Genomic DNA, 20,000 nt, shown 5'->3' with positions numbered 1-20,000 from the left:
AACCTGCAGACAGACAGGCTGTCTTCAATCAGGTCCTCAGGGACACAGACAGGCTGTCTTCAATCAGGTCCTCAGAGACACAGACAGGCTGTCTTCAATCAGGTCCTCAGAGACACAGACAGCTTCCATACGCAGAGACAGAAAAGTGCTGACTCACCACAAACCTGACACTCCAGGATGGTGTTCCTGATCAGAGACATCTCCTTCACCTGCCGAGGACACAGGACATCATTACACTGTCTCACCTGTTCTCTGATGACCTGTCTGTCTCTCAGTGTGTCTCGCCTGTTTTCCGATGACCTGTCTGTCTCTCAGTGTGTCACACCTGCTCTCTGATATCCTGTCTGTCCCTCAGAGTGTCTCACCTGCTCTCTGATGTCCAGGTGAGACACTCATCTGCTTTCTGATGACGGTCTGTCTCTAACAGTGTCTCACCTTTTCTCTGATGTCCTGTCTGTCTCTCAGAGTGTCTCACCTTTTCTCTGATATCCTGTCTGTCCCTCAGAGTGTCTCACCTGCTCTCTGATGTCCAGGTGAGACACTCATCTGCTTTCTGATGACGGTCTGTCTCTAACAGTGTCTCACCTTTTCTCTGATGTCCTGTCTGTCTCTAACAGTGTCTCACCTGCTCTCTGATGTCCTGTCTGTCTCTCAGAGTGTCTCACCTGCTCTCTGATGTCCTGTCTTAGTTCTCCCAGGATCTGGTTGAAGATGATCAGCTGACTAATCAGAGCCTTGGTGTGGTCACCTGACAGGAAACAGCAGGATCAGTACAGGTGAACTGTGATCAGTACAGGTTAACTGGTGAACTGGGATCAGTACAGGTGAATTGGTGAACTGGGATCAGTACAGGTGAACTGGTGAACTGGGATCAGTACAGGTGAACTGAGATCAGGATCAGTACAGGTGAACTGGGATCAGTACAGGTTAACTGGTGAACTGGGATCAGTACAGGTGAACTGAGATCAGGATCAGTACAGGTGAACTGGGATCAGTACAGGTTAACTGGTGAACTGGGATCAGTACAGGTGAACTGGTGAACTGGGATCAGTACAGGTGAACTGAGATCAGGATCAGTACAGGTGAACTGGGATCAGTACAGGTGAACTGGGATCAGGATCAGTACAAGTGAACTGGGATCAGGATCAGTACAGGTGAACAGGTATCAGGATCAGTACAGGTGAACTGGGATCAGTACAGGTGAACTGAGATAAGGATCAGTACAGGTGAACTGGGATCAGTACAGGTGAACTGGGATCAGGATCAGTACAAGTGAACTGGGATCAGGATCAGTACAGGTGAACTGGGATCAGGATCAGTACAGGTGAACTGGGATCAGTACAGGTGAACTGGTGAACTGGGATCAGTACAGGTTAACTGGTGAACTGGGATCAGTACAGGTGAACTGGGATCAGTACAGGTGAACTGGTGAACTGGGATCAGTACAGGTGAACTGGTGAACTGGGATCAGTACAGGGGAACTGGGATCAGTACAGGGGAACTGGGATCAGTACAGGTGAACTGGTGAACTGGGATCAGTACAGGTGAACTGGGATCAGTACAGGTGAACTGGTGAACTGGTATCAGTACAGGTGAACTGGGATCAGTACAGGGGAACTGGGATCAGTACAGGTGAACTGGGATCAGTACAGGTGAACTGGTGAACTGGGATCAGTACAGGTGAACTGGGATCAGTACAGGTGAACTGGGATCAGTACAGGGGAACTGGGATCAGTACAGGTGAACTGGTGAACTGGGATCAGTACAGGTGAACTGGCATCAGTACAGGTGAACTGGTGAACTGGGATCAGTACAGGTGAACTGGGATCAGTACAGGTGAACTGGTGAACTGGGATCAGTACAGGTGAAATGGGATCAGTACAGGTGAACTGGGATCAGTACAGGTGAACTGGTGAACTGGGATCAGTACAGGTGAACTGGGATCAGTACAGGTGAACTGGTGAACTGGGATCAGTACAGGTGAACTGGGATCAGTACAGGTGAACTGGTGAACTGGGATCAGTACAGGTGAACTGGGATCAGTACAGGTGAACTGGTGAACAGGGATCAGTACAGGTGAACTGGGATCAGTACAGGTGAACTGGGATCAGTACAGGTGAACTGGTGAACTGGGATCTGATTATTGAAAATGAAGTTAAGTTTGAAAAATGACCTCACCCAGGATGGAGTTCACCTCGCCGCTCACTGAAACACACACAGCACAGCTTTAATGGAGTGGTGTTACACACACACACACACACACACACACACACACACACACAGACACATACATACAAACACACACACACACACATACAGACACACACACACACACACACACACAAACACACAGACACACAGACACACACACACACACACACACACACACACACACACACACACACACACACACACAAATACATACAAACACACACACATTTTAACCATTTATTTATGTCCACATAAAGAAAAATAGTACAGGGACATAAATATTACAGATGCAGTACAATACAAGACAACTCATGGACCAGTGGCACGCAGCATATTTTCACAATATCACTTAACAAGCACAAAACTCAGTTCTTAAGAGCATAAGTAGCACAATACTCAGTTCTTAAGAGCATAAGTAGCACAATACTCCGTTCTTAAGAGCATAAGTAGCACAATACTCAGTTCTTAAGAGCATAAGTAGCACAATACTCAGTTCTTAAGAGCATAAGTAGCACAAAACTCAGTTCTTAAGAGCATAAGTAGCACAATACTCAGTTCTTAAGAGCATAAGTAGCACAATACTCAGTTCTTAAGAGCATAAGTAGCACAATACTCAGTTCTTAAGAGCATAAGTAGCACAATACTCAGTTCTTAAGAGCATAAGTAGCACAATATTCAGTTCTTAAGAGCATAAGTAGCACACAATTCAGTTCTTAAGAGCATAAGTAGCACAAAACTCAGTTCTTAAGAGCATAAGTAGCACAATACTCAGTTCTTAAGAGCATAAGTAGCACAATACTCAGTTCTTAAGAGCATAAGTAGCACAATATTCAGTTCTTAAGAGCATAAGTAGCACAATACTCAGTTCTTAAGAGCATAAGTAGCACAATACTCAGTTCTTAAGGGTATAAGTAGCACAATACTCAGTTCTTAAGAGTATAAGTAGCACAATACTCAGTTCTTAAGAGTATAAGTAGCACAATACTCAGTTCTTAAGAGCATAAGTAGCACAATACTCAGTTCTTAAGAGCATAAGTAGCACAATACTCAGTTCTTAAGAGTATAAGTAGCACAATACTCAGTTCTTAAGAGTATAAGTAGCACAATACTCCGTTCTTAAGAGCATAAGTAGCACAATACTCAGTTCTTAAGAGCATAAGTAGCACAATACTCAGTTCTTAAGAGCATAAGTAGCACAATACTCCGTTCTTAAGAGCATAAGTAGCACAATACTCAGTTCTTAAGAGTATAAGTAGCACAATACTCCATTCTTAAGAGCATAAGTAGCACAATACTCAGTTCTTAAGAGCATAAGTAGCACAATACTCAGTTCTTAAGAGCATAAGTAGCACAATACTCCGTTCTTAAGAGCATAAGTAGCACAATACTCAGTTCTTAAGAGTATAAGTAGCAGCGTCTCCGCCATATGTGGCGGCTGCCAATAATAGCAGATATGGCGCAGTACTTTATAAGTTGTTTCACGCTCTTTTTGGCCATCCCAAGTTGTTGCAGCCCTCTTACTACCAGCCTGTGTGTGTTTCCTAGGCTACCAAATATGAAAACTAGTAGTGTGCACCTGTAGCCCAGCTCTGAGATGGTGTTTAGGAGTGGTTGGTATTTAACTAGCTTGGTGTAGAAAGACTCCTCCATGCTGGAATCAAAGCTGCAGCCTACCTCCAAAATATGCACCTCCCTGGACTCCTCGTTGATAATAACTACAGCTGGTGTATTGGCCACCCGGTGTAAGAGAGTACTAGGATTACTACTGCAGCAAACACACACACACACACACACACACACACACACACACAAACAGACACAAATACATACACACACACATAGCACACAGACACACACACACACACCCTGCCGAGGTCCGACAGCCTACCTGAGTTGTAGGCTGAAGAGTCTCCTTGGAAGGGACAGTCGGTCAGAGATCCAGCTTTAGCAACAGTGCCGCCTAGAGCCAGTCTGAGGGACTCCACCGCACCCTGACACACAGAGATCAGAGATTAAAAAGGGGAATTACACTATTCAACAATCTTGTGTCCCGTGCATTGGTGTGTAAGCGATATATGGGAATAACAATGTTTTAAACTGGTCCAGTATTAACCAGTTAGAGTCCACTGAAAGTTCTGTTGTTGCCACTGACAGACTCAGATTATTATTCTAAGTGTCTGACAACATTATGGGATGGATCCCTACAGAGATAGACCTTTTAGTTAAAGAGTAAGATCCTTTTAGTTTAACATGAAACAGCCCCGAAATCACCATCACCAAACTCCACCAGACTCCATGTAAATAATCAGGACTTTTAGCATGTATAGAGCCAGCATATCTCCACCAGACCCCATGTAAATAATCAGGACTTTTAGCGTGTATAGAGACAGCATATCTCCACCAGACCCCATGTAAATAATCAGGACTTTTAGCGTGTATAGAGACAGCATATCTCCACCAGACTCCATGTAAATAATCAGGACTTTTAGCGTGTATAGAGCCAGCATATCTCCACCAGACTCCATGTAAATAATCAGGACTTTTAGCGTGTATAGAGACAGCATATCTCCACCAGACTCCATGTAAATAATCAGGACTTTTAGCGTGTATAGAGACAGCATATCTCCACCAGACTCCATGTAAATAATCAGGACTTTTAGCGTGTATAGAGCCAGCATATCTCCACATGTAAATGCGCGAATTAAGGGTTTATTTCAACCAAACCAGAGTGGTGATTGTTGGAACAGTGGAAAGATGAACCAAGATGGCTTTTGGTAGTTTTATGTAGTTTCTGTCCACTTTGAATGAAGTGTGTTTTACGATGATAAAAGTCCTGATTATTTACATGGAGTCTGGTGGAGATATGCTGGCTCTATACACGCTAAAAGTCCTGATTATTTACATGGAGTCTGGTGGAGTTTGGTGATGGTGATTTCGGGGCTGTTTCACGTTAAACTAAAAGGATCTTACTCTTTAACTAAAAGGTCTATCTCTGTAGGGATCCATCCCATAATGTTGTCAGACGCTTCCCTATCAACAGCGAGGTCACCTGCAGTCGGGCGTATGCCTTCTGTCCGTGTCTGATCTCCACCATCTCCGCGTCTCTGGGCAGCGGGACCAATGGCGGCAGGCCCTGGCTGGAGTCGGCCAATCGGCAGTTGACGTAGAGCTCCATGTGCATGTGGTCTCTCTGTAGGCCGCCGAGTCTCAGGATGATGGAGTGAGTCCGCCCGTCCGCCAGGTTCGAGTTCTGCAGGTTAACGGTGTGGAGCTTTCCGTCCGCTCGCACGTAACGGACCAGAACTAGAAGAATCACAATCAGAAGAGAAAAAGATTTAAAAACATGCATATATGAATTTAAATGTAAAAGGAAATGTAACATAAAAGAAGAAATATGTACAATATAATGGCACATTCTCACTCCCAGTGTGTCAAAAAATCCGGGGTGATAAGAAGACTTTCACCCAGGAAACAGGTGTTCATGTCCTGAAGAAGTTAAGGAGAAAACACAAGACTTTCACCCAGGAAACAGGTGTTCATGTCCTGGAAGAAGTTAAGGAGAAAACACAAGACTTTCACCCAGGAAACAGGTGTTCATGTCCTGGAAGAAGTTAAGGAGAAAACACAAGACTTTCACCCAGGAAACAGGTGTTCATGTCCTGAAGAAGTTAAGGAGAAAACACAAGACTTTCACCCAGGAAACAGGTGTTCATGTCCTGGAAGAAGTTAAGAGAAACACAAAAACACAAGACTTTCACCCAGGAAACAGGTGTTCATGTCCTGGAAGAAGTTAAGGAAAAACACAAATATGTAACTTTCATGTCCCATTACAATATGTAACTTTCTGCGGGTCTCTCAACCAAAACAATGGACGGTAAAACTGGACTTTTTTGATGACGTTGGGTTGCGTGGAATTATGGGAGTTTTTGCTGCCGGTTAGAATGCATCAGTTCACGGACGAGTTTACTCATGTTACTTGTATTCATGTTATTCTAATAAAATAGCTGCAGTTTCCCCAACATAATTGCGTTTTTCTTGATTAGATTTTTATTTGTAGCAATTGGACCAGTTAGCTCGTGAGCCAGCAAGCTAACAGTAGCCAGCAGCTAAAACACAAAATATTTCACGTCACCTTTTGGATGGTTTCAACATCGGGGCGGACGGGGTTTGTTGTAACGCTAGCTAGCTACCCAACGAGGCTGAGAGACTGGTGTGGGTGGGGATTGCCGGGGGAATCTCCGCGATAGCGAGGACGTTCGATGCCTGTTGTGCAGCAGCACAGCAGGCTGCCCGGAATTATCTCCCCTTCACTTTTCAGTAATCTTAGCTTTTCGTTTTGGTGCTTAACCCACCTTTTGTCGGGTTAATTTAGCTAACCGTGAAGACAGCTAAACGCGAAGGGGGAAGAAATTCTGCAGGGAGGTGATTTTCGGCACATACACCGGTAGCGCTACGGAGATGTAGCTAGCTAACGCTATGGATGGCCGCTGTTGTGACTCGGTGCTGGGTCGGATATGGTCTGTTTCCCGACGTTTAATTAAACTGCCGTTAGCGTCATAAGCACCAGGCACTGGAAATAAGTTCTGGCCGGGGGTGCTGTAATGAAAGTAGCTGGCTGATAGCTGACTGGGGGCTAACGATAACTAGCTAGATATACAGTGGGGGAAATAAGTATTTGACCCCTTGCTGATTTTGCAGGTTTGCTCACTTACAAAGAATGCAAAAATCTACAATTGTAATCATATGTACATTCTAACAGTGAAAGACAGAATCCCAAAGAAAATTCCAGAAAATCACATCATATGAATTTATTAAAATTGATAACCATCTGATGAGGAAAAACAAGTATTTGACCCCCTGGACAAACAGCATGTTAATATTTTGTAGAAAAGCCATTATTGGCCAGCACAGATGTCAAACGGTTTTTTTATAGTTGGTGACAAGGTTTGTGCACATTTCGGCAGGGATGTTGGCCCACTCCTCCCTGCAGACAGCCTCCAAATCATTCAGGTTCGAGGTTGTCGCCTGGCAACTCGAATTTTAAGCTCCCTCCAAAGATTTTCAATCGGATTCAGGTCTGGAGACTGGCTAGGCCACTCCAGAACCTTGATGTGCTTCTTCTTCAGCCACTCTTTTGTTGCTTTGGCGGTGTGCTTAGGGTCGTTGTCGTGCTGAAACACCCATCCTCGACCCATCTTCAGCTCTCTCACTGAGGGAAGGAGATGTCGGTCCAGAATTCCACGATACATGGCCCCGTCCATCCTCCCCTCAATACGATGGAGTTGTCCCGTCCCCTTGGCTGAAAAGCACCCCAAAGCATGATGTTGCCACCACCATGCTTGACGGTGGGGATGGTGTTCTTTGGGTTGTACTCTGTGTTCTTTGCCCTCCAAACACAACAAGTTGAAAAGTTCTATTTTGGTCTCATCTGACCACATCACCTTCTTCCAGGCCTCTTCTGAGTCGTCCAGGTGGTGAATGGCGAACTTCATGCGGGCCTGTACATGTTTCTTCTTGAGCAGGGGGACCTTGCGTGCGCTGCAGGATTTCAACCCATGACGGCGTAGTGTGTTACCAACCGTTTCTTTTGTAACTGTGGTCCCAGCTGCCTTCAGTTGATTCATCAGTTCCCCCCTTGTGGTTTTGGGATGATTCCTCACCGTTTGCATGATCAGGGACACCCCACGAGGCAAGATCTTGTGTGGAGGCCCAGACCGAGGGAGGTTGGCGGTGGTGTGGTGCTTCTTCCATTTCCTGATAACTGCACCGACAGTTGATCTTTTCTCTCCAAGTTGCTTTCCGATTCTCTTGTAGCCCATCCCAGCCTTGTGCAGATCAACAATCTTGTCCCTGATATCCGTAGAAAGCTCTTTGGTCTTGCCCATGGTGGTGAAGTTGGATGCTGGTTGTTTGGGTGTTGACAGGTGTCTTTTATACAGGTAACGAGGTGAGGCAGGTGTATTTGATGTAGATAATTGGTTTCGGATTGGGGCTGTGTCTTAAAGAAAGACTAACTGGCTTGTAGGAGCCAGAATACTTGCTGTTTGTCCAGGGGGTCAAATACTTGTTTTTCCTCATCAGATGGTTATCAATTTTAATAAATTCATATGATGTGATTTTCTGGAATTTTCTTTGGGATTCTGTCTTTCACTGTTAGAATGTACATATGATTAAAATTGTAGATTTTTGCATTCTTTGTAAGTGGGCAAACCTGCAAAATCAGCAAGGGGTCAAATACTTATTTCCCCCACTGTATGTCCCGGGGCTGTTGTCAGCTGTCATCCCGACTGAGTCTCTCTGCGCCGGGGGAGTGAGGCAGACAGACCGGCGTGTGCTAGCTGGCTAAATTAGCATTAGATTAATCGTCTATCTATACAGCTAATGTTAACGTTACTCGTGGGTTAGCCCAGTCCTGTTATCTGTGGTCGAAACAGTCATACTAAAAATAACTTTAATAGCGTGTTGAACGATGTTGTAACCTCATAATGTTGCCCACAAAGCATTAGCATCAACGTTAGCTAGCTACTTGTCAAACAGCACATTGTAGTAACGTTAAGCTGGTATTGATATTGAACTTTCAAAATAAATAAGGTCTCTGTTGTATTACTGTGATTAAAAAGTGGGATGTAATTAGTCACAAAATGATGCTGTATGGCAAAAAAAAAAGCAGTGGTTACAAGTATTTTTTTTCTGTGACATTGTATGATTTACAATTACTCCTGAACGTATCATCTGGGTGCCGGTGTTCTGACGGAAGTTAGAGTAACTGGAGGGTGAAAGGTTATATGACGCCACTGACGGGCGACTAAAGGAAACGTTCCGTGTCTGAAAATAAAATAACAGATTTCTCTGGGTTTGACATTTGGTGGAAACATTTGGGATAGTGTAAGAACACAACTCATAAAAATATATAACATAGGTATGGTCGTTTTTTGACATTTTAAAGCAGAAATGTTACATATTGTACCTTTAAGGAGAAAACACAATACTTTCACCCAGGAAACAGGTGTTCATGTCCTGGAAGAAGTTAAGGAGAAAACTCAAGACTTTCACCCAGGAAACAGGTGTTCATGTCCTGGAAGAAGTTAAGGAGAAAACACAAGACTTTCACCCAGGAAACAGGTGTTCGTGTCCTGGAAGAAGTTAAGGAGAAAACACAAGACTTTCACCCAGGAAGCAGGTGTTCATGTCCTGGAAGAAGTTAAGGAGAAAACACAAGACTTTCACCCAGGAAGCAGGTGTTCATGTCCTGGAAGAAGTTAAGGAGAAAACACAAGACTTTCACCCAGGAAAAAGGTGTTCATGTCCTGAAGAAGTTAAGGAGAAAACACAAGACTTTCACCCAGGAAACAGGTGTTCATGACAGAGTAACAGTCAGTAGGAGAGAGCAGCAGTCAGTAGGAGAGAGTAACAGTCAGTAGGAGAGAGTAACAGTCAGTCGGAGAGAGCAGCAGTCAGTAGGAGAGAGCAGCAGCAGTCAGTAGGAGAGAGTAGCAGTCAGTCGGAGAGAGCAGCAGTCAGTAGGAGAGAGCAGCAGCAGTCAGTAGGAGAGAGTAGCAGTCAGTAGGAGAGAGTAACAGTCAGTAGGAGAGAGTAGCAGTCAGTAGGAGAGAGCAGCAGTCAGTAGGAGAGAGCAGCAGTCAGTAGGAGAGAGTAACAGTCAGTCGGAGAGAGCAACAGTCAGTCGGAGAGAGCAACAGTCAGTAGGAGAGAGCAGCAGTCAGTAGGAGAGAGTAACAGTCAGTCGGAGAGAGCAGCAGTCAGTAGGAGAGAGTAACAGTCAGTCGAGAGAGCAGCAGTCAGTAGGAGAGAGCAGCAGCAGTCAGTAGGAGAGAGTAGCAGTCAGTAGGAGAGAGTAACAGTCAGTCAGAGAGAGTAACAGTCAGTCGGAGAGAGCAGCAGTCAGTAGGAGAGAGCAGCAGTCAGTAGGAGAGAGTAACTGTCAGTCGGAGAGAGCAGCAGTCAGTAGGAGAGAGTAGCAGTCAGTTGGTTCATGTCCTGAAGAAGTTAAGGAGAAAACACAAGACTTTCACCCAGGAAACAGGTGTTCATGTCCTGAAGAAGTTAAGGAGAAAACACAAGACTTTCACCCAGGAAACAGGTGTTCATGTCCTGGAAGAAGTTAAGGAGAAAACACAAGACTTTCACCCAGGAAACAGGTGTTCATGTCCTGGAAAAAGTTAAGGAGAAAACACAAGACTTTCACCCAGGAAACAGGTGTTCATGTCCTGGAAGTATTTAAGGAGAAAACACAATACTCCTGGGGTCTCCTGGGGGAAAGTCTTGCTTTTCAGTCTTTCACAGTACTCGCTACCGTTGTTCATGTTAATAAATCCAAAGAAAACAGTCAACAGACTTCATCTTTCATCAGATATAAATGTTACAGGTTCCTCCCATCAGCAGCTGGAGTCATAATGAACTCATTCATCTATCAGGAAGTCAAAGGTCAAACTGAACACAGCACACACACACACACACACACACACACACACACACACACACACACACACACACACACACACACACACACATACACACAAAAAAACAGAGAGACACAAGCACACACATACAAAAACACACACACACACACACACACACACACAGAGACACACACACACACACACACACACACAAACACACACACACACACACACAAACACACACATACACACACATACACGTGTGACACACACACCAAACACAGACACACACACACACACACACACACACCAAACAGAGAGAGACAAACACACAAACAGACTCACACACAGTATAACACACACACACACACCCCAAACACAGAGACACAAACACACACACACCAAACAGAGACACACACACACACACACACACACCAGAAAGAGACAAACACACACACAGACTCACACACAGTATGACACACACACACCAAACACTGAGAGACACAAACACACACACACACACACACACACACCAAAAAGAGACACACACACACACACACAGAGACACAAACACACACACCAAACACAAAAAGACACAAACACACACACACCAAACACAGACACACACACACACACACACACACACCAAACAGAGAGAGACAAACACACACACAGACTCACACACAGTATGACACACACACACACACCAAACACAGAAAGACACAAACACACACACACACACCAAACAGAGACACAAACACACACACACAAACCAAACAGAGACACACACACACAGAGACACACACACCAAACACAGAGAGACACAAACACACACACACACACACCAAACAGAGACACACACACACACACAAACACAGTATGACACACACACACACAAACACACCAAACACAGAGAGACACAAATACACACACACACACACAGCAGTCAGTAGGAGAGAGCAGCAGTCAGTAGGAGAGAGTAGCAGTCGGTAGGAGAGAGCACCAGTCAGTAGGAGAGAGGAGCAGTCAGTAGGAGAGAGTAACAGTCAGTAGGAGAGAGTAACAGTCAGTAGGAGAGAGCAGCAGTCAGTAGGAGAGAGTAGCAGTCGGTAGGAGAGAGTAACAGTCAGTAGGAGAGAGCAGCAGTCAGTAGGAGAGAGCAGCAGTCGGTAGGAGAGAGTAACAGTCAGTAGGAGAGAGCAGCAGTCAGTAGGAGAGAGTAGCAGTCAGTAGGAGAGAGTAACAGTCAGTCGGAGAGAGCAGCAGTCAGTAGGAGAGATCAGCAGTCAGTAGGAGAGAGTAGCAGTCAGTAGGAGAGAGTAACAGTCAGTCGGAGAGAGCAGCAGTCAGTAGGAGAGAGTAGCAGTCAGTAGGAGAGAGTAGCAGTCAGTAGGAGAGAGCAGCAGTCAGTAGGAGAGAGCAGCAGTCAGTAGGAGAGAGTAGCAGTCGGTAGGAGAGAGTAACAGTCAGTAGGAGAGAGCAGCAGTCAGTAGGAGAGAGGAGCAGTCAGTAGGAGAGAGTAACAGTCAGTAGGAGAGAGTAGCAGTCATTAGGAGAGAGCAGCAGTCAGTCGGAGAGAGCAGCAGTCAGTAGGAGAGAGTAGCAGTCAGTAGGAGAGAGCAGTAGTCAGTAGGAGAGAGGAGCAGTCAGTAGGAGAGAGTAACAGTCAGTCGGAGAGAGTAGCAGTCAGTAGGAGAGAGTAGCAGTCAGTAGGAGAGAGCAGTAGTCAGTAGGAGAGAGGAGCAGTCAGTAGGAGAGAGTAACAGTCAGTCGGAGAGAGCAGCAGTCAGTAGGAGAGAGGAGCAGTCAGTAGGAGAGAGGAGCAGTCAGTAGGAGAGAGTAACAGTCAGTAGGAGAGAGTAACAGTCAGTAGGAGAGAGCAGCAGTCAGTAGGAGAGAGCAGCAGTCAGTAGGAGAGAGTAGCAGTCAGTAGGAGAGAGTAGCAGTCAGTAGGAGAGAGGAGCAGTCAGTAGGAGAGAGTAGCAGTCAGTAGGAGAGAGTAACAGTCAGTAGGAGAGAGCAGCAGTCAGTAGGAGAGAGTAGCAGTCAGTAGGAGAGAGTAGCAGTCAGTAGGAGAGAGTAACAGTCAGTCGGAGAGAGCAGCAGTCAGTAGGAGAGAGCAGCAGTCAGTAGGAGAGTGTAACAGTCAGTAGGAGAGAGCAGCAGTCAGTAGGAAAGAGTAACAGTCAGTAGGAGAGAGCAGCAGTCAGTAGGAGAGAGCAGCAGTCAGTAGGAGAGAGTAGCAGTCAGTAGGAGAGAGTAGCAGTCAGTAGGGAGAGAGTAGCAGTCAGTAGGAGAGAGCAGCAGTCAGTAGGAGAGAGCAGCAGTCAGTAGGAGAGAGTAGCAGTCAGTAGGAGAGAGTAGCAGTCAGTAGGAGAGAGTAGCAGTCAGTAGGAGAGAGTAGCAGTCAGTAGGAGAGAGTAGCAGTAAGTAGGAGAGAGTAACAGTAAGTAGGAGAGAGCAGCAGTCAGTAGGAGAGAGCAGCAGTCAGTAGGAGAGAGTAGCAGTCAGTAGGAGAGAGCAGCTGTCAGTAGGAGAGAGTAGCAGTCAGTAGGAGAGAGCAGCAGTCAGTAGGAGAGAGTAGCAGTCAGTAGGAGAGAGCAGCAGTCAGTAGGAGAGAGTAGCAGTCAGTAGGAGAGATTAGCAGTCAGTAGGAGAGAGCAGCAGTCAGTAGCAGAGAGTAGCAGTCAGTAGGAGAGAGTAGCAGTCAGTAGGAGAGAGCAGCAGTCACTAGGAGAGAGCAGCAGTCAGTAGGAGAGAGTAGCAGTCAGTAGGAGAGAGTAGCAGTCAGTAGGAGAGATTAGCAGTCAGTAGGAGAGAGCAGCAGTCAGTAGCAGAGAGTAGCAGTCAGTAGGAGAGCAGCAGTCACTAGGAGAGAGCAGCAGTCAGTAGGAGAGAGCAGCAGTCAGTAGGAGAGAGTAGCAGTCAGTAGGAGAGAGATTTGGACCCTCCCTAAACACACCTGATTGTTAATATAGGGCTCTGAGATCCATTCTGGATTTAATGAATCCATATTGGACCATTCAAATGATCCCAGCACTAACTAACACTACTCAAAGTTCAACATCAGATACCAGAGAAAGCTTTTCTTCTGAACCATCACAGGCTTTCACTCGTTAACGGTGATTTGGTGCTGCTGTTAAACTCAACGAGCCCTAGATGTTTAAAACTCGTCCAGAGGAAAGCATCGTCCTCTAGACTTCAGCTGGACAGAAACTATTCTCCCCTGATGTGACGCACAATCTTCAGGTATTCAAAAATCCCACAAAAACTTTATTTGAAATTCCAGCAAAAGGTCATCAAGTTTTCCAAAAGATAAATGTGTCAGGGTGCGGCTGAATTTGGGGGTGCGGATACAGTATGTTCAATATTTCCATCCATAAAAACATGAAGGAGTCTGCGGTCTGAATGTTTCACTGAGTGGAAACTCAGACGTCTGATGTTCATGTTAACTGGATGGACTTTAAACGGTAATTTCAGGGTTATTTTTCAACCCGGACCCTATTTTCCCATAAGTCTGTGTCTGAGTGATTTATGGGAACAATAATCTCTGAAACTGGTCCAGTATTAATCAGTTAGAGTCCACTAAAAATTCTGTTGTTGCTGTTGACACACTCAGATTATTATTCTAAGTGTCGGACAACATTATATATATATATAACATTATGGGATGGATCCCTACAGAGATAGACCTTTTAGTTAAAGAGTAAGATCCTTTTAGTTTAACATGAAACAGCCCCGCAATCACCATCACCAAACTCCACCAGACTCCATGTAAATAATCAGGACTTTTAGCGTGTATAGAGCCAGCATATCTCCACCAGACTCCATGTAAATAATCAGGACTTTTAGCGTGTATAGAGCCAGCATATCTCCACCAGACTCCATGTAAATAATCAGGACTTTTAGTGTGTATAGAGCCAGCATATCTCCACATGTAAATGGATGAATTAAGGGTTTATTTCAACCAAACCAGAGTGGTGATTGTTGGAACAGTGGAAAGATGAACCAAGATGGCTTTTGATAGTTTTATTTAGTTTCTGTCCACTTTGAATGAAGTGTGTTTTATGCTGATAAAAGTCCTGATTATTTACATGGAGTCTGGTGGAGTTTGGCGGCTGTGGAGTCACCTTTGTTGATCTTCCCCATGACGGCCACCTCCAGGTACTTCCTATTGTCCTGTTTGCTGTAGACGCCCAGCAGGACGCCGCCAAGCTTTGCTGGCAGCCGAAGAGTGGACACCACGTAGACGTCGGTGAGCGCGCTCAGACCGGCCGACAGCTTCTCCAGCGCGGCCACGCTCTGCTTGGAGTCCTGGAGACTCAGCACATCGATCACTGGGGGGGGAGCAGGAAGAAGAGCAGCTTTACAACACACCAGCTATCTGAACACATGCTCTCATGTTCTGGAAATATGGATGAGTTTGGTTTCTGAAATGTGGATCATATGTGACAGACAGACACACACACACACACACACAGACACACACACACACACACACACACACACACACACACACACACACACAGACAGACAGACAGACACAGACAGACACACACACACACAGACACACACACACACACACACACACACACACACACACACACACACACACACAGACAGACAGACAGACAGACAGACAGACAGACAGACAGACACACACACACACACACACACACACACATACACACACACACACACACAGACAGAGACAGACAGACAGACAGACAGACACACACACACACACACACACACACACACACACACACACACACACAGACAGACACACACACACACACACACACACACACACACACACACACACAGACAGACACAAACAAACAGACAGACACACACACACACACACACACACAGACAGACAGACAGACAGACAGACAGACACACACACACACACTCTGGAAGGACTGAAAACCCTGCTACAATACACACTAGTTCAGCATAATCTCCAAAAGAACTACTTCCATGATTCTGTTCTGCAGGATTCCACGCTAAGTTGGAAGTGCTTCATCGTTTAGAAGAAGTCTCCCGGCTAAGACCGAAGTTGGAGAAACAGCTAGCTAGCTCGTGTAGTCCTTACCTAACCTAGCTACTGAGCATGTAGTCTTACCTAGCTACTGAGCATGTAGTCTTACCTAGCTACTGAGCGTGTAGTCCTTACCTAGCTACTGAGCATGTAGTCCTTACCTAGCTACTGAGCATGTAGTCCTTACCTAGCTACTGAGCATGTAGTCTTACCTAGCTACTGAGCATGTAGTCTTACCTAGCTACTGAGCATGTAGCCTTACCTAGCTACTGAGCATGTAGTCTTACCTAGCTACTGAGCATGTAGTCTTACCTAGCTACTGAGCATGTAGTCTTACCTAGCTACTGAGCATGTAGTCCTTACCTAGCTACTGAGCATGTAGTCCTTACCTGGCTACTGAGCATGTAGTCCTTACCTAGCTACTGAGCATGTAGTCTTACCTAGCTACTGAGCATGTGGTCCTTACCTAGCTACTGAGCATGTGGTCTTACCCTAACTACTGAGCATGTAGTCTTTGCCTGAGCAGCTACTGAGCATGTGGTCCTTACCTAGCTACTGAGCATGTAGTCTTACCTGAGCTACTGAGCATGTAGTCCTTACCTAGCTACTGAGCATGTGGTCCTTACCTAGCTACTGAGCATGTAGTCTTACCTAGCTACTGAGCATGTGGTCTTACCTAGCTACTGAGCATGTGGTCCTTACCTAGCTACTGAGCATGTGGGCAGTCTTACCTGGCTACTGAGCATGTGGTCTTACCTAGCTACTGAGCATGTAGTCCTTACCTAGCTACTGAGCATGTGGTCCTTACCTAGCTACTGAGCATGTGGTCTTACCTAGCTACTGAGCATGTGGTCCTTACCTAGCTACTGAGCATGTGGTCTTACCTAGCTACTGAGCATGTGGTCTTACCTAGCTACTGAGCATGTAGTCCTTACCTAGCTACTGAGCATGTAGTCTTACCTAGCTACTGAGCATGTAGTCTTACCTAGCTACTGAGCATGTAGTCCTTACCTAGCTACTGAGCATGTGGTCTTACCTAGCTACTGAGCATGTGGTCTTAGCCTAGCTGGTGGCCTGGCTACCTGGTCTACTGAGCATGTAGTCTTACCTAGCTACTGAGCATGTAGTCTTACCTAGCTACTGAGCATGTGGTCCTTACCTAGCTACTGAGCATGTAGTCCTTACCTAGCTACTGAGCATGTAGTCCTTACCTGGCTACTGAGCTACTGAACATGTGGTCCTTACCTAGCTACTGAGCACACCTGCTACTGAGCATGTCCTTACCTAGCTACTGAACATGTGGTCCTTACCTAGCTACTGAGCATGTGGTCTTACCTAGCTACTGAGCATGTGGTCTTACCTAGCTACTGAGCATGTAGTCTTACCTAGCTACTGAGCATGTAGTCCTAGCTACTGAGCATGTGGTCTTAGCTACTGAGCATGTAGTGGCTACTGAGCCTGGCTACTGAGCATGTGGTCTTACCTGGCTACTGAGCATGTGGTCTCTTACCTAGCTACTGAGCATGTACTGAGCTGGTACCTAGCTACTGAGCATGTGGTCTTACCTAGCTACTGAGCATGTGGTCTTACCTAGCTACTGAGCATGTAGTCTTACCTAGCTACTGAGCATGCAGTCCTTACCTGGCTACTGAGCATGTGGCTATGTGGTCTTACCTGAGCATGTGGTCTTACCTGCTACTGAGCATGTGGTCTTACCTGGCTACTGAGCATGTGGTCTACCTGGCTACTGAGCATGTGGTAGCTACTGAGCATGTGGTCTTCCTGGCTACTGAGCATGTGGTCTTACCTAGCTACTGAGCATGTGGTCTTACCTAGCTACTGAGCATGTGGTCTTACCTAGCTACTGAGCATGTGGTCCTGGCTACTGAGCATGTGGCTACCTAGCTACTGAGCATGTGGTCCTTACCTGGCTACTGAGCATGTGGTCTTACCCTGAGCATGTGGTCTTACCTGCTAGCATGTGGTCCTTACCTAGCTACTGAGCATGTGGTCCTTACCTGGCTACTGAGCATGTGGTCTTACCTAGCTACTGAGCATGTGGTCTTACCTGGCTACTGAGCATGTGGTCTTACCTAGCTACTGAGCATGTGGTCTTACCTGGCTACTGAGCATGTAGTCCTTACCTAGCTACTGAGCATGTGGTCTTACCTAGCTACTGAGCATGTGGTCTTACCTAGCTACTGAGCATGTGGTCCTTACCTAGCTACTGAGCATGTGGTGAGCTGAGCATGTGGTCTTACCTAGCTACTGAGCATGTGGTCTTACCTAGCTACTGAGCATGTGGTCTTACCTAGCTACTGAGCATGTGGTCTTACCTAGCTACTGACCTAGCTTACTGAGCATGTGGTCTTACCTAGCTACTGAGCATGTGGTCTTACCTAGCTACTGAGCATGTGGTCTTACCTGGCTACTGAGCATGTGGTCTTACCTGGCTACTGAGCATGTGGTCTTACCTAGCTACTGAGCATGTGGTCTTGGCCTAGCTACTGAGCATGTGGTCTTACCTAGCTACTGAGCATGTGGTCCTTACCTAGCTACTGAGCATGTAGTCTTACCTAGCTACTGAGCATGTGGGTGGCTACTGAGCATGTGGTCTTACCTAGCTACTGAGCATGTGGTCTTACCTAGCTACTGAGCATGTGGTCTTACCTGGCTACTGAGCATGTGGTCCTTACCTGGCTACTGAGCATGTGGTCTTACCTGGCTACTGAGCATGTGGTCTTACCTGGCTACTGAGCATGTGGCTACCTGAGCATGTGGTCTTACCTGGCTACTGAGCATGTGGTCCTGGCTACTGAGCCTACCTGGCTACTGAGCATGCATGGTAGTACCTGGCTACTGAGCATGTGGTTACCTAGCTACTGAGCATGTGGTCTTACCTAGCTACTGAGCATGTGGTCTTACCTGGCTACTGAGCATGTGGTCTTACCTGGCTACTGTCCTTACCTAGCTAGCATGTAGTCTTACCTAGCTACTGAGCAGCATGTGGTCTTACCTAGCTACTGAGCATGTGGTCTTACCTGGCTACTGAGCATGTGGTCTTACCTGGCTACTGAGCTGGCTACTGAGCATGTAGTCTTACCTAGCTACTGAGCATGTGGTCTTACCTAGCTACTGAGCATGTGGTCTTACCTAGCTACTGAGCATGTAGTCTTACCTGGCTACTGAGCATGTAGTCCTTACCTAGCTACTGAGCATGTAGTCCTTACCTAGCTACTGAGCATGTAGTCCTTACCTAGCTACTGAGCATGTAGTCTTACCTAGCTACTGAGCATGTGGTACCCTGGCTACTGAGCAGCTAGCTACTGAGCATGTGGTCCTTACCTAGCTACTGAGCATGTGGTCTTGGCTACTGAGCATGTGGTCTTGCCTAGCTACTGAGCATGTGGTCCTTACCTGGCTAGCATGTGGTGCTACTGAGCATGTGGTCTTACCTGGCTACTGAGCATGTGGTCCTACTGCTACTGAGCATGTGGTCTTACCTGGCTACTGAGCATGTGGTCCTTACCTAGCTACTGAGCATGTGGTCCTTACCTGGCTACTGAGCATGTGGTCTTACCTGGCTACTGAGCATGTGGTCTTACCTGGCTACTGAGCATGTGGCTTACCTGGCTACTGAGCATGTGGTACTGAGCTTACCTGGCTACTGAGCATGCTGGCTACTGAGCATGTGGCTACTGAGCATGTGGTCTTACCTGGCTACTGAGCATGTGGTCTTGCCTGGCTACTGAGCATGTGGTCTTACCCTGGCTACTGAGCATGTGGTCTTACCTGGCTACTGAGCATGTGGTCTTACCTGGCTACTGAGCATGTGGTCCTTGGCCTGGCTACCTGCTAGCATGTGGTCTTACCTGGCTACTGAGCATGTGGTCTTACCTGGCTACTGAGCATGTGGTCTTACCTGGCTACTGAGCATGTGGTCTTACCTGGCTACTGAGCATGTGGTCTTACCTGGCTACTGAGCATGTGGCCTGGCTACTGAGCATGTGGTCTTACCTGGCTACTGAGCATGTGGTCTTACCTGGCTACTGAGCATGTGGTCTTACCTGGCTACTGAGCATGTGGCATACTGAGCATGTCCTTACCTGGCTACTGAGCATGTGGTCTTACCTGGCTACTGAGCATGTGGTCCTTACCTGGCTACTGAGCATGTGGTCTTACCTGGCTACTGAGCATGTGGTCCTTGCCTGGCTACTGAGCATGTGGTCCTTACCTGGCTACTGAGCATGTGGTCTTACCTGGCTACTGGGCATGTGGTCTTACCTGGCTACTGAGCATGTGGTCTTACCTGGCTACTGAGCATG

At 46.5% G+C, this 20,000-nt stretch overlaps 1 protein-coding gene across 1 annotated transcript in view; it reads right to left on the bottom strand.

The window, feature by feature from the left end:
* thbs3a (thrombospondin 3a) overlaps nt 1-17,656 on the bottom strand; it is a 62,439-nt gene extending 44,783 nt beyond the window's left edge. The window contains exons 1-8 of the mRNA XM_028581549.1: nt 17,647-17,656; nt 14,762-14,968; nt 5,261-5,514; nt 4,100-4,202; nt 2,179-2,205; nt 666-748; nt 158-209; nt 1-3 (exon numbers count right to left, since the gene is read on the bottom strand). The exon at nt 1-3 is cut by the window's left edge and continues 146 nt beyond it. Of these exons, the coding sequence (XP_028437350.1) occupies nt 1-3; nt 158-209; nt 666-748; nt 2,179-2,205; nt 4,100-4,202; nt 5,261-5,514; nt 14,762-14,968; nt 17,647-17,656 (739 nt within the window). The remainder of the gene's footprint in view (nt 4-157; nt 210-665; nt 749-2,178; nt 2,206-4,099; nt 4,203-5,260; nt 5,515-14,761; nt 14,969-17,646) is intronic.
* Nucleotides 17,657-20,000: the final 2,344 nt, after the last annotated feature.

This window comes from Perca flavescens, chromosome 6 (assembly GCF_004354835.1).
Source record: "Perca flavescens isolate YP-PL-M2 chromosome 6, PFLA_1.0, whole genome shotgun sequence".
In the NCBI taxonomy this organism is placed as follows: Eukaryota; Metazoa; Chordata; class Actinopteri; order Perciformes; family Percidae; genus Perca; species Perca flavescens.
Note: the sequence above shows the minus strand (reverse complement) of the source record. Positions and strands in the feature narration are given on the sequence as shown.